A 14,392-nucleotide genomic window follows, 5' to 3' on the forward strand; every position below is an offset into this window, starting at 1 on the left:
AGGATCTGGCTTCCTATCAGACTGAAAGTAGGCACTGTCGGTGATTACTCCCTTTGGAACACTGGCAGGCCTTGGCACATCCTCAACAACAGAGGCTTATCAAGAATAAACCAGACTCCTCAGACAATCACAAAGGTTTGAGGGACAATCAAGAGCTAGGGCAAGGTTGAATGACAAGGTTCATCTCTTATACAAAGACACTCTTTCAAGACTCGGGAGGTAGTTGTTTTGACTAATACATAGAAACAAACACAGAGAGGCAAGCAACATGAGGAAACAGCGGAATATGTTCCAAATGAAAGAACAAGGCAAAACCTCAGAAAACAATCTTAATGAAACAGACAGAAATAGTAATCTACCTATTAAAGAGTTCAAAGTAATGGTCATGAAGGTTCTCACTGAACTTAGAAGGAGGACAGATAAACACAGTGAGAACTTCAACAAAGAAATAGAAAATGTAAGAAAGTACCAAACAGGAGTCACAGAGCTGAAGAATACAAAAATAGAACTGAAAAAATACAGTAAAGGGGTCCAACAGCAGACCAGATGAGGCAGATGAATGGATCAATGACCTGGAAGACAGGGCAGTGGAACTCACCCAGAGCAGCAAAAAGAGAAAATAATTTTAAAAAGTGAAGATAGCTTAAGGAACTTAGGGAAGAACATCAAGCAGAATAACATTTGCTTTATAGGGGCCCCAGGAGGAAAAGAGATAAAGGGGCAGAAAACTCATTTGAAGGAATAATGGCTGAAAACTTCTCTAACCTGAGGACAGAAACACCCAGTCCAGCAAGTCCAGAGAGTTCTAAATAAGATGAAACCAAAGAGAGTCACACTAAGATACATTATAATTAAAATGTCAAAAGTTAAAGAGAGAAGCCTAGAAGCAGTAAGAGAAAAACAAACAAACAAACAAACAAACAAACAAAAAACAACTTCTTGCATACAAGAGAACCCCTAGAAGACCCATAAGCTGATTTTTCAGCAGAAGCTTTGTTGGCCAGAAGAGAATGGTATGATACATATTGAAAGTGCTGAAAGGAAAAAACAAACAAACAAACAAAGAAACCAAAACTAAACAAAACAAAAACCTGATCAAGAATACTCTACTCAGCAAAGTTCTTATTTGGAATTGAAGGAGAGATAAAGAATTTTCCAGACAAGCAGAAACTGAAGGAATTTATCATCACTAAACTGGCCTTACATGAAATGTGAAAGGGATTTCTTTAAGCTGAAAAGAAAAGGCACTAACTAATAACAAGAAAACATATGAAAGTAAAGATCTCACCTGTAGCCGTAGTAGATTAACCACTTACAAAGCTAACATAAAGGTTAAACGATAAAAGCAGTAAAATTAACTAAAGCTATCAATGATTAGTTAGGGCTACACAAAATTGAAGAATGTAAATATAACATGAAAATCATAAAACATGGGAGGAATATAGAGTTTCTAGAATGCATTTAAATTTAAGTTGTTATCAACTTAAATGAGACATATATATACACGGTTCTACATGAACCTCATGGTAACCACAAAGCAAAAACCTATAGTAGATACACAAAACATAATGAGAAAGAAATCTAACATAACACTAAAGAAAAGCATCTAACCACAAAGGAAGAGAGCAAGAATAAAAAAACATAGAGGAACCATAAAACATCCAGAAAATAACTGATAAAATGGCAGTAAGGACATATTTATTAATAATTAATAATTTACAAATGGACTAAATTTTCCTATAAAAAATAGAGTGGCTGAAAGGATAAAAATAAGACAACTATATATGCTGCCCGGAAGAGACTCACTTCAGATATAAGGACACACATAAACTAAAAGTGAAGGAGTGAACAAAGATATTCCATGGGAATGGAAAGAAAAGCTGGTTTCATTATATTTATATCAGACAAAAGGGACTTTATTTTATTTTTATTTTAGAGAGAGCGCATGCATACATGAATGGGGGAAGGGTGGATGGGCAGAGGGAGAGAGAGAAAATCTTAAGCAGGCTCCAAACCCAGCATGGAGCCTGATATGGGGCTCAATCTCAAAACCCTGAGATCGTGATCTGAGCCAACACGAAGAGTCAGATGCTTAACTGATTGAGCCACCCAGGCACCCCAGACAAAATAGACTTTAAGCAAAAACTGTAATAAAAGACAAAGAAGAGTACTACACCATGATAAAGGGGTCAACCCAACAAGATGATAACATTTATAAATATTTATGTGTCAACATAGGGGCACCTAAATATATAAAGCAAATACTAACACACCAACAGGGCGAAATTGACAGCAATACAATAATAGTAGGGGATGTTAATACACCACTTTCATGAATGGCTAGATCATCTAGACAACAAATCAGTAAGGAAACATTGGCTTTAAATGGCACATTAGAACAGATGGACTTAAAAGATATATATGGAATAGTTTACTCTCAAACAGCAGAATACACGTCCTCTTAAGTACATATGGAACATTCTCCAGGTTAGATTACATGTTAAACCACAAAACAAGTATCAATAAATTTAAGAAGATTGAAATAACTCTTAACAATAGAGAAAAAACAGGGTTGAAGGAAGGGAGGTGGGTGGGGGATGGACTAAGTGGGTGATGGGTATTAAGGAGGGCACTTGTGATGAGCATTGAGTGTTGCATGTAAGTGATGAATCACTAAACAAATATTACACTATATGTTAACTAGCTAGAATTTAAACAAAAATTTGAAGGAAAAAGAAGAAGACTGAAACTATATCAAGCATCTTTTCTGACCACAATGGTATGAAACTAAAAATCAATTACCAAGAAGAAAACTGGAAAAATCACAAATATGTGGAGATTAAACATATTACTAAACAGCCATTTGGTCAATGAAGAAATCAAAGGGGAAATTAAAAAAAATACCTCGAGACAAGTGAAAATGGAAACACAACAATCCAAAATCTAGGGAGGACGCCTGAGTGGCTCAGTGGTTGAATGTCTGTCTTCAGCTTAGGGCATGATCCCGCAGTTCCAGAATTGGGTCCCGCATCGGGTTCCTTGCATGACGTCTGCTTCTCCTCCATCTGCCTATGTCTCTGCCTCTCTCTGTCCCTCATGAATAAATAAATAAAATCTTAAAAAAAAAAAAAACCTAGGGGATGCAGCAAAAGCAGTTCTAAGAGGGAAATTCATAGGGATACAGGCTTACCTCAAGAAAGAAGAAAAATCCCAAATAAATAATCTAACTTTATACCTAAAGAAACTAGAAAAAGAAGAACAAACGAAGTCCAAAGTTAGTAGAAGGAAGGAAATAATAAGGATCAGAAGAGAAATAAATGAAACAGAAACTAAAAAAAAAAAAAAAAAAAAGGAAAAGATCAATGAAAATAAGAGTTGGTTCTTTGAAAAGATAAACAAAACAGACAAACCTTTAGCTAGACTCATCAAGAGAAAAAGGAAGAAGCCTCAAATAAGTGAAATAAAAAATAGAGGAAGAGAAGGTACAATTGAGAGCACAGAAATACAAAAGATTATGAGATTGCCAAGAACAATTATATACAAACATAATGGGCAAACGGGAAGAAATGGATAAATTCTTAGGAACATACAATCTTCCAAAACTAAATCACAAAGAAACAAAATTTGAATAGACCCAATTACTTTACCAATTATTAAAGAGATTGAATCAGTAATCAAGAACCCCACCCCCACCCCTACAAAAAGCCTCCCAACAAAAGTTCAAAATCACACAGCTTTACTGGTGAATTTTACCAAATATTCAAAGAGTTAATGCTTATCCTTCTCAAACTCTTCCAAAAAATTGAAGAGGTGGGAATATTTGCAAACCCATGTTAAGGCCAACACTACTCTCATCCAAAACCAGATAAGAACACTGCATCAAAAAAGAAAATGACAGGCCAATATCCCTGACAAACATATATGCAAAAATCCTCAACAAAATATTAGCAAATCCAATCCAACAATATATTAAAAGGATCATGCACCATGATCAAGTGGGATTTATTCCAGGGATGCAAGCATGAGTCAACATCTGCAAATCAAGCAATGAGCATATACTACTTTAACAACAACAACAACAAAAAGCATAAAAATCATAGGATCATCTCAATAGATGTAGAAAAAGCACATGACAAAATTCAATATCCATTTATGATTAAAAACTCTTAATAAAGTGGGTATACAAGGGACATTTTAAGGGCCATATATGAGACAAACCCACAGCTTACATTATACTTAACAGTGAAAATCTGAAAGTTCTTCCTTTATGATCAGGAACAAGACAGGGATGCCCACTCTTGCCATTTTTATCTAACATCATATTGGAAGTTGTAGCCACAGCAGTTAGGCAAGAAAAAGAAATGAAAGGCATCCAAATTGGAAAGGAAGAATAAAACTGTTGCTTCTTGTAGATGACATGATACAACATACAGAAAACCTTAAAAATTCCAGTCAGTTAAGCATCTGGCTCTTGGTTTCAGCTCAGGTCATGGTATCATGGGTTGTGAGATTGAGCCCTGCATTGGGCTCCATGCTCAGCATGGAGTCTCTGCCTCTCTCTCTGCCTCCCCTCACTTGCACACACAGATTCTCTCTCTCAAATAAACAAACAAACAAACAAACAAACAAATAAATAAATAAATAAATAAAATCCTAAAAAAAAAGAAAAAAGAAAACAATATATTTAACTGCATCAAAAAGAATAAACCACCAAGAATAAATTTAAGCAAGATGGTGAAAGGCCTATATACTGAAAACCATAAAATATTGACAAAAGAAATTGAAGAAGACACAAATAAATGGAAAGTTATTCCATGCTCATGGATTGGAAGAATTAATATTGTTAAAATGCTCATATTACCCAAAGCAGGGTACAGATTCAATGCAATCCGTATCAGAATTCCAACGGCTTTTTTCACAGAACTAGACCAAATAATCCTAAGATTTTTATGGAACCACAAAAGACTTTCTGTAGCCAAAGCGATCTTGAGAAAGAAAAACAAGGCTGGAGGTGTGACACTCCCTGATTTCAAACTATACTACTAAGCTACAGTAATCAAAATAAGATGGCATTGGCATAAAAATAGACACCTTAGATCCATGGATCCAGAATAGAAAGCCCAGAAATAAACCCACACCAACCCATAAGCAGTGGTGGGGCAGGACTCATCCCGGGGCTCCCTAGTTTCACACCAGAAGCAGAATACCCCGACAGCCTTGTGGCCTGACGGCCAGGCACAGAGGGTGGCAAAGAGGTCTTTGGGATTCCATTGTGCAGGGGGCAGCCAGGGCCCTTCGTTGAGGGTGAGCTACTCTGGGCACCTCTGCAAAGAGCACCATAAAGGCTGTTAAGAGATACTGGAATCAGTGTGCCAACAGGTTAGACTACTTTAGAACCCAGATGATTAGAGGTAAACAGATTTGGGCTCGTAGCAGACTAAGTAAGCTATGGGAAACTTCCTGTCTGAGCAACACTCCTTCCTAGGAAGTCTGTCCAGGCTCATGGAGCTTTTCCACACCTGCAGTAGATGAAGTCAGCCCTACATGCCCCTGTGCCCCCAACCTCTGGCCAAACCATGACATGCCGTGGGTGAGACATCGTGGGTGGCATCAGCTTGTGGACTCTCACCCCACTCGGAAGCTCACTTTCTGTGTCCTTGACCCAAGTCACCTCACCTCTCTGGGCTCCTGTGTGCCACACCAGGGGATGGGGCTGGGTTACTATTCGGGGCCTCTTCTCTCTCCAAAATTGATTCAGAGCCTGCGGTTGGATTTTGCGGTGAGGCCTGTCCTGACACCACTCTTTTAGGGAGGACCATTGTGACATCCAAATTAGAAAAGGGAACCAGAAATTTCTGAGCTCCTGCTAGTTCCTGGAACTTCCCTCACTGAGTCTTGGTCTTCTGATCTCTGAAGTGGAGGCAGGATTACTGACTTCTTAGAGCTCTTGGGGAACTAAAACTTGCTATTCACTCACTCATTCATTCGACAATATTACTGTGCCTACCCTACTGGAGATACAGCAGTGAACAACACAGATCGGGTCTGCCCCTGGGGAGCTAACCGCCTGGGGGTGCAGACCTGAAACACTCAGAATGCATCATGAGGAATAAGTCTGGGCTGAGGCAAGGGTGCACTGAGTACAAGGCCTGGGAGGTCAGGATAGGAACTTTGTATTTGATCCCAAGAGCATCGGGAGGAGAGACACATTTCCATTTGGAAACCCGCTCTCTGGCTGCAGATAGGAGAGGTCAGGTGGACAGCTGACAGGAGACTTCAGAGGGGAAAGGTGGCTGGAGGGGTGGGGGCACCTTGCCTCCCTTTGCACTTCTCCCCCCAGGGCCTTCCTGATGTCTGGCTCCTGCCTCCAGGCGCTCTGCAGGAATGAGGAAGTGCCACGCCCCCCAGAGATTGCTGATACTCCAGGTGCTTATGAATATTATCTCCCTGCCCTGAGAGATTACCCAGAGCAAGCGAGTATGTGGGAAAAGGACCCCAGAGCCCCAGGCAGGGGTCCAAAGTACTGGGAGTATCCCCGGCCCTTCCTGAGTTTGAGCTGGGCCTCAGGCCACTGGCTTCCCAGTGATCTTAGGTTCCCTCATCTGGTATCCATGGGACTAGTACTGAGTCTGGGCTAAATTCAAGTCCAGGCAGTATTTGACTGTAGAAGGACCCCCAGCTTTGGGGTCAGACAGGCTCGGGCTGGAGTCCTCACTTTGTCACATTGGAAGCTATGTGGCCTGATGCTGGCTACTTTGCTTCTGGAAGCCTGCGGCTGGCTGGGGGCCCACGCTTTGAGAACCTCTGCCCTAGAATAATACCCCTCAGGGAGGAGGGCCTCTGATTCGCTCACTGCTATGCCCCAAGCAGGGCTGGCATTTATAGCAAATCCTAGCTGAGTGCCTGGGGTTCCTGGGCTCTGAGTGGTTTGTTTTGGCAGTGACAGGAATGGGTGGAAGGTGGGCGTGGGCCGGGAGATGTTGGTGTGAAACAGATCAGGAGGAGAATAGGGCTTCTAATGTGAAGGTGAGGAGCCGGGACTTGTGGTAGCTGAACATGGTCCCCAGAGATGTCCACATCCTCATTGCTGGAACCTGAGTACATTACCTTATGTGGCAAAAGAGGACTTAGCAGATATGAGTAAATTAAGGAATGTGGGATGGGGAGACTATCCTGGATTATCCTGGTGGCTCCTCAATATAGTCACAAGAGCCCTTATTAGAGAGAGGCAGGAAATTTGGCTACAGATGGAGAAGTTGTGACAAAGGAATTGAGAGAAACAAGGCATGAGAGGGGTCATGAGCCAAGGGGAGCAGGCAGTCCCTGGGAAATGGAAAAGGCATGGAAACGGATTCTCCTCCGCAGCATCCAGGAGCAACCAGCCTGCCAATACCTCGACCTCAGATTCCTGACCTCCCAAATTATAAGAGAATTAATCTGCGTTGTTTTTGGCCAGCAAGTGTGTGGTCATCTGTTACAGCAGCCCACGAATGACCACCGATACCCAGAAGGAGCAGTGGAAGTCACTGAGCGGGGCCGAAGAGCACCTAAGGGAGGGGTGGCAAGGGGTGGGGTGAGGGCAACCCTTGGAGGCAGGAAAGGGCAGACAGAGGGGAGGACCAGCCAGCCTGGCTGGGCCACTCTCTCCTGGAGTCTCCCCTTAGCTGGCCTCCTGGGGCTGACTGGGCCCCACCCTGCCCCAAGGGCAGGCCCGGTTAGTCCCCTCAGAACTGTGCACTCAGGGTGACACCTCCACCTCCTTGTCAGTGATAAGGGCCTTTGGTCAGGTCAATGCTGATTTTTGTCCCCATATGGAGAACAGAAAGGACATACTATCGGTCATCAGGGAAGCTGGGAGCCAACCCTATGGAGGGCCACATGAGGCCCTGGATGCCCTGGCGGTCTCAGTGTAAAAATCAACCTCTGGCTGTTCATGGCTTCCTACATGCCCAGGCCCCCACCATGGTGTGAAGCCCTCCAACTGGTTCGCCGTCCTCCTCTGCCAAACCCCTCTGCCCACTGTCTCTGGAGCCTGGAGGATGGAGTGTAGCCACGGCCACACAGAATGTGTGCTCTGAAGACCCTGGCTCCGTGGCTGCTATGTGCAGCCCAGGCAGGCACAGCCTCTCAGCTGGCCTTGGCCTCACAGCCCCCCTCCCAGGGTGGCTGTGAAGATTGGAAGAAAAGGTGGGCAATCATACTCTGCAGTGTACCCAGGACCCAGAGGACAGCCGATAATGGGGGCTGCTGCTCCTGTAGTTGCTATTTCTCTTGCAGTTTTGGTGGACTCACTAGCCTGTGTCACTTGAGCAATTTACTTAACTTTCTAAGCCTTGTGTTCCCATCTGTGAAATGGAGATGAAATAAGCACCGACTTCACAGGGTTGCGGGGAAAGTGACATGAGGCCACAAGTCCAAAGGGTCCAGTACCACCCTGAATGAATATAAGGTCTTTAATGTCTGCTTTTAAGGCTCAGCTTGGAGGTTTGCTCCCTGGGATGGGCTCCCTGGGCCACGCACCACTCCTCTGGGCGCCCAGCACATTGGGTTTCAATCAATGGCGTGTGCCACACCGAACTGCTGCCCATCTACTTCTTCAACTAGACCATGAGTGATCACAGGTGGCAAGACTGATGCTTGGGGTGGGGGGCTTGCTTCATTTCCCTTTGCATCCTGAGCATGCAGCACGGGGGTGGGGACAGCTTGCCCACAGAATGATTATATGTAGAAAGAATGGCAAACGTGTAAACTGGCACCTAGTGGTGCTCGATAAGTGTCAGCTGTTGCTGCTAAGTGCTTATTGAAATCAGTTCTCTAAGGATCGGGGCTGAAGGCAGCCTGTTCACCAGGGGGTCACACAGGTAAGAGCAGTGGAAAGTAGCATGCATGGCTAGATGGAATAATGTCAACGGCCTTCTACAGGGTCTGCTCCCTGGGCTTTGGTCTTTGCTTCGTGATCTAACTTAGCTTTGAGCCCAAGGCTGCTTCCTGAATGAGGGAAGGATGTGGTCGGAGGGGTCCTTACCCATCAGGGCCAGATGTGGAAGGCTCCAGATCTACACTTTGGAGAGACATTGGTGAGTGGTGAGTGATGGATTTGAGAGAGAGAGTCTCAAGGTTGGGAGGCTGAATGCAGGAGCAATGAGGCTTGTTCCAGAAGGCTGGCAATAGAGGTATGGAGGACCCGGGACCCAAGTCTATGGCAGGACAGTCCACACCTGGCTGCTGTAAGGACCAGAGGGGACATAAGGCTCAGGGCCAGTTTGACTCCCACCACGCTCCACAGGGACCAGAACCCAGAGGGTGTGGGTCTGCGGCATCCATCCAAGCTGTTTTCAAGACTGATGCTCGATTATTGAGAGGAGGCAAGTATCCCATTGCGGTTGTAGAGTCTGTTCACATCTCTTGGCTCACATGTGCATCAGGCAACTCCGGGAGGTAAGCCAGGCAGGCTGCATGAGGACAGACCCAACACCCTAAGAGAGGAGCAAACAGAAGCCCAAGAGGCGCAGGTACTTGCTCAAACTACAGAGTGAATTAGGACAGAGCTGAGAACGGGGCTGTGCAGTTGACTTTCCATGCCTGTGCATCAGAACAAATGCCTCAAATGTCATTTCTGGCGCTCAGCACAACCCCTGGCGCTCAGCACAGTGCCCAGCATGTGGTGGGAAGTGGATAAATGTCTGCAAATGAATACACGGATGGACAGACAGACGGATAGACAGATGGATGGATGGGTGGGTGGGTGGGTGGGTCAGTCCCACAGACCAGCATTCTGGGAGGTAAAGACATGGTCTGTGGGAAGAGTAAGGAAAGCACCATTTGTGGAGTACTTCACATGCCAGGCGTTGTACCAGCGCCCTCTCATTTACCTCTCCTCATGGCTAGAGCACCCACAGACCTATAAACGTCCTCTCCACACAGTGGGGGAGCTTCCCCAGGGCCACTCAGCACTCAGATCTTTGGCGGGGCTTCCTGTAATACCCTGCATTGGCTTTGCATGGTGCATGCTTTGGATTTTGCCACCAGTGCATTTATCTACAACTCATTTCAATCCTGTTTATCTTTTCAGCCTGGATACCTCTTGGCGGTAGAATCCTGGGGTATCCTCTCTCTTGCATCTCCTGTATGCCAAATATCCGGTGCTCTCCAAGCCTATGTTGTTTAGTAGCCTCCTAGATTTTGTTCTCTTCTGTTCACCTCTCTCATGGGCTAGTAGCACGTAGCACGTCCCCTTCACTGATGGCCCCATCTCATTCATCCTCTGGCCCACATCTTTCAGGGAACTAGAGCTCTCTTTCCAAAGCAGAGCTGCCTAGGTTTCTCCCCACCCTTGCTTCTAATCCTTCCATCTTCCCTTAAAACCAACGGTGCAGGTTCTAAGCCCCTAACCTGACCTTCAAGGCTCAGCCTTCCCAACTTGGCCAGCCCTCTTTCTCATCTGACATGAGCACCCCTAGCACAAGAGTTGGTGCATCATGGGTGCTCAGTGAACATGGACTGAGCTGGGTTTGCGGTTACCCCCAGGTGGCAGCATCAGTGCATGGCCATTTGAAGGCTATCCTGCAGAGCTTGGGTGAACACTTCAGATGACTAACCAAGTGGCAGAGTTGGGACTCAAACTTCAAACTTAGGACTCCTGATTGTAAGGACAATGTAGCCAGACAAAAGGACCCACAAGTTGTGGTGTCAAGGACCTCTGGCCAGATCCCAGCTGTGTGGCCCTGGTCAAGTTCTCTGAGATTTAACGTGATCCTTTAAAAATGGAAGTAGGGGATCCCTGGGTGGCGCAGGGGTTTGGCGCCTGCCTTTGGTCAAGGGTGCGATCCTGGAGACCCGGGATCGAATCCCACGTCGGGCTCCCGGTGCATGGAGACTGCTTCTCCCTCTGCCTATGTCTCTGCCTCTCTCTCTCTCTCTCTCTCTGCGACTATCATAAATAAAAAATTTAAGAAAAAAAATGGAAGTAGAAAGTTCTACCTCAGGAGGCCGTTGGGAGGATGGAACAACATGAGGTTTGCAAAGTGCTCATGAAGACTTCCCAGCACAGAATGTTCAACTAGCTCCTGGGGAACAGCCGTCCCCTTAATGGTGGCCACTAGTGGGACACTCCCCCTCCCCAGGCGCTTGTCTGGTACACAAATGGTCAGGGCAATTACCTGTCTGTGGCTCCTCGAGGGGCTGTGACCTCTGTCCCACTCCACACCTGGAGCTTCAGGGGCTTCTCTTCCTGCCGCATGGGTTCTCGACTTTGATTCCTGGCCAGCTGAGAGCTGCTCGATCTCAGAGAAGTTTCCTGGGCATTGTGGCTGGCCGGCCTGCAGCGGAAGAGCTGCTGGTATGCCGTGCGGAAGTCTCTGTTCAGTGTGGCATACAGGATAGGGTTCAGGGCCGAGTTGGCATAGCCCAGCCACAGAACAACGGCTTCAAAAGCCTCATTGATGGCATCATCCCCTTTCAGCCCACGGTAAACAAACACAGTAAAGTAGGGGAACCAGCAGATGATGAAGGCTCCCATCACCGCAGCCAGTGTCACTGTGGCTTTGTGCTCCCCAATGGTAGCTGCCTTCCAGGAGCCCATGTGATGGATCCTCTTGGCCTGGTCCCGGGCAATCTTGAAGATGCGGTAGTAGGTGATGCACATGACCAGCAGTGGCAGGTAGAAGGTGACCAGCCCATCCACCAAGCCATACACCAAGTTGACCTGGACTTTGCACTTGGGAATGGTGTGATTGAAACTGCTGGTCTCATTCCTGCTGTTCCACCCCAGATGAATAGACAGGAAGGACAGGGTGATGGAGATGACCCAAATTAAGACAAGAGAGACGGCGACCCGGACTGGGGTGATAAGCACAGGGTAGCGCAGGGGGTCAGTGACAGCGCAGTACCGGTCAAGGCTGATCATGAAGAGGTTGAGGATGGAGGCCGTGCACAGCATCACATCCAAGCTGGTATAAATATTGCAGAAGACTTTGCCGAAGCTCCACCTGCAAGATAGCTGGTAGAAGGCCGAGAAGGGCAGCACCAGGAGGCCAAGGAGCAGATCGGTGATAGCCAACGACACAATGAAGCAGTTAGTCAGACTGCGGAGCCGGCGGTTCAGGCCCACAGCCAGGCAGACCACCACATTGCCGGCGATGGTGATGAGGATGAGGACAGTGAGGACCACGCTGACAGTGATCCTGCATGGAGGAGAGTCCAGACAAAAGGAAGAGCCTGTGCCGTTAGATATCATCCTGGGACCCTACGGCTCCGGCCTCTGCCCACAGCCCCTGGCCACTTCTCATCCAGCTCCCCAGTGTGTCAATGATGTCAACCACTGGGCTCTAGGCTCCCAATGGAGCCAAAAGAAAATGTCCAGATGTGGGGAGGTTACAATAACTGCCCGAGGACTGTTTTTCTAGAAATAAATAAAGCAGTCTCCTAGGAGGTATACTGGGCATGAGTATGAATGAAGAAGAGCAAAAGGAGAAAGTTCCTGGTTCAAATTCCAGTCCTCAAATCACCTCCTGCAGAGCCAGCTTCCTCCAGGGACTGGAGTAGGTCTCTCCCCTCCAGGTTTTGCATATAGACTGAGGCACTGGAGCATGTGTCTGGAGGTGGCTTTGGTTTTATGCGGGAGGGATCATGTGGAGATGTGGCTGCATCCTTCTCCATAGCTGGTGGATGCTCCTACCCATGTGACCGGGGTCAAGGACTGCTGCCTCTGCCTCTGCCTCTTAGGACCACTGGTGAACAGGAGCTGAAAATGCAAGCATCAAGTTTGAATACTTTGAAATCAGACCAAGAGCATGCCCAATTCAAGATGAATCCTTCTAGACTTTAACCTCCCTGTGAGACACCAGGAGGCACAGGGCCAATCTGGAAACCTGTCCTTAGGAGGGACTGAACAATCAGGATGCACAGTGGGAGGAGGAAGGGAGGCAGGATGCAAGGGGCTGGACCATTGTGTCACCCTGTGAGATATGGTTGGAGGAGTAGGACGACTTATACTGGAAAGATCTGGACACAGACTCTAAACACAAGAAGAGGGGCTGCATCTACTTGTTCACTGCTGCTTCCCGGCACCTGACCCCACAGGTAGGCATTAAGCATCTGATGGATAAATAGTCAAATGAGTGAATAAACAAGGAAATGTAATGAATTTGCCCTGATAAGGCACCAAGAACAGTGTCTGACACTGTTGGTTTTACAAAATATCATCGTACTGTAGAGCAAGAGCTGACAAACTTTCTCAGGACAGAGCCAGGTAGTAAATATTTTCTGCTTTGCATTCCCCCAAGGTCTCTGCTGGAATTACCCAAACTCTGTCAGTGTAGCATGAAAGCACCTACATGGACAATGTGCAAGTGAATGAGCATGTCTGTGCTCCTGTGAGACTTTACTATGGACACCGAAATTTGAATTTCACAGAGTTTTCACGTGTCACAAAATATTCTTCTCTTGATTTTTTCCAACTCTTTAAAACTATTTCCAAACCATTTAAAAATGCAAAAGCCATTCTTAGCTCACGGGCTGCACAAAACCAGGCAGAGGGCCAGATTTAGTCTGTTGTCATAGTTTGCCAATGGCACCCCCTGCCCACATCTGCTCCAAACATCTCTCTCAGTCTTACTTTTCTTATTTAGCAGCAACACATGTGATCCATCAGCCAGCACAGAACTCACTCAGTCTCCCCAGTGGCTGCATAGCAGCCCACAGGGTGGCTGGCCAGAATTTATCCTATTTATGCTCTTATCACAAGTATTTTGGTGGCTTCCAGCTCCCTCCTCCTACCCTCCCACCCTCCCATTCTTCCTACCTTCCTTCCACCTCTCCCAGCACAAACCCCACTTCAACAGAAAGGCTGCACACATAATACTTCTTGGTTAAATCCCAAAGATCCCCTCCTACTGGTGATATGCTATGATTCCAATTAATGAAAAACAAGTGAAGGCCCTGGAGATTCCCTTTCACACAAGCTGATCCTGGTTTTCCAGAGAGCAGCTAGCAGGCCGTCTACTGGGATCTGGGAATGTGCAGAAACCAGAATGACAGAGGAACCCCTTTCAGAAGCAAGCTAATTGCCATGTGACACAAATGAAGCCTCTCCTAGGCTCTGGCCTGGAGCGGTTTTGCAACCTGAATATGAGAAGGATCATTTAATCGTAACCACTGTGTTGGTGCAGGGATCACGGCTCCTGGTCACCTGCTGCAGCTCCAGCTGGTTCAGCCACCAGGCCTTGTGAGCTGGGCCTCTGGGTATTATTTTTAGAAGATCTTTTCATTACATAAATAACGCAAGCAGCATGGCTTTCACTGGAACATCTAATTAACTGTGGAGGAGACAGCAGCAAGGCTATCTTTTTTGAGCATCCCTATTTCTGATAACATTTTTTTCTGAGTTTCTTAA

The 14,392-nt window shown here is 46.2% G+C and overlaps 2 protein-coding genes across 4 annotated transcripts in view; both read right to left on the reverse strand.

Annotated features, from left to right (window-relative positions):
* The window catches only part of CPLX2 (complexin 2), a 203,937-nt gene that overhangs the window by 169,704 nt on the left and 19,841 nt on the right, over positions 1–14,392 (reverse strand). The window lies entirely within an intron of this gene.
* The window catches only part of HRH2 (histamine receptor H2), a 113,445-nt gene that overhangs the window by 79,168 nt on the left and 19,885 nt on the right, over positions 1–14,392 (reverse strand). For 2 of the 3 annotated variants that reach the window (XM_072756555.1, XM_072756554.1), the window contains exon 2: positions 11,160–12,742. In XM_072756555.1, the coding sequence (XP_072612656.1) occupies positions 11,160–12,235 (1,076 nt within the window). In that variant the 5' untranslated portion in view covers positions 12,236–12,742. Of the gene's footprint in view, positions 1–9,390; positions 9,453–11,159; positions 12,743–14,392 lie in introns of those variants that run through there. The other variant, XM_072756556.1, reaches the window with a different exon arrangement.

Source organism: Vulpes vulpes, chromosome 4, assembly GCF_048418805.1.
Source record: "Vulpes vulpes isolate BD-2025 chromosome 4, VulVul3, whole genome shotgun sequence".
NCBI lineage: Eukaryota > Metazoa > Chordata > Mammalia > Carnivora > Canidae > Vulpes > Vulpes vulpes.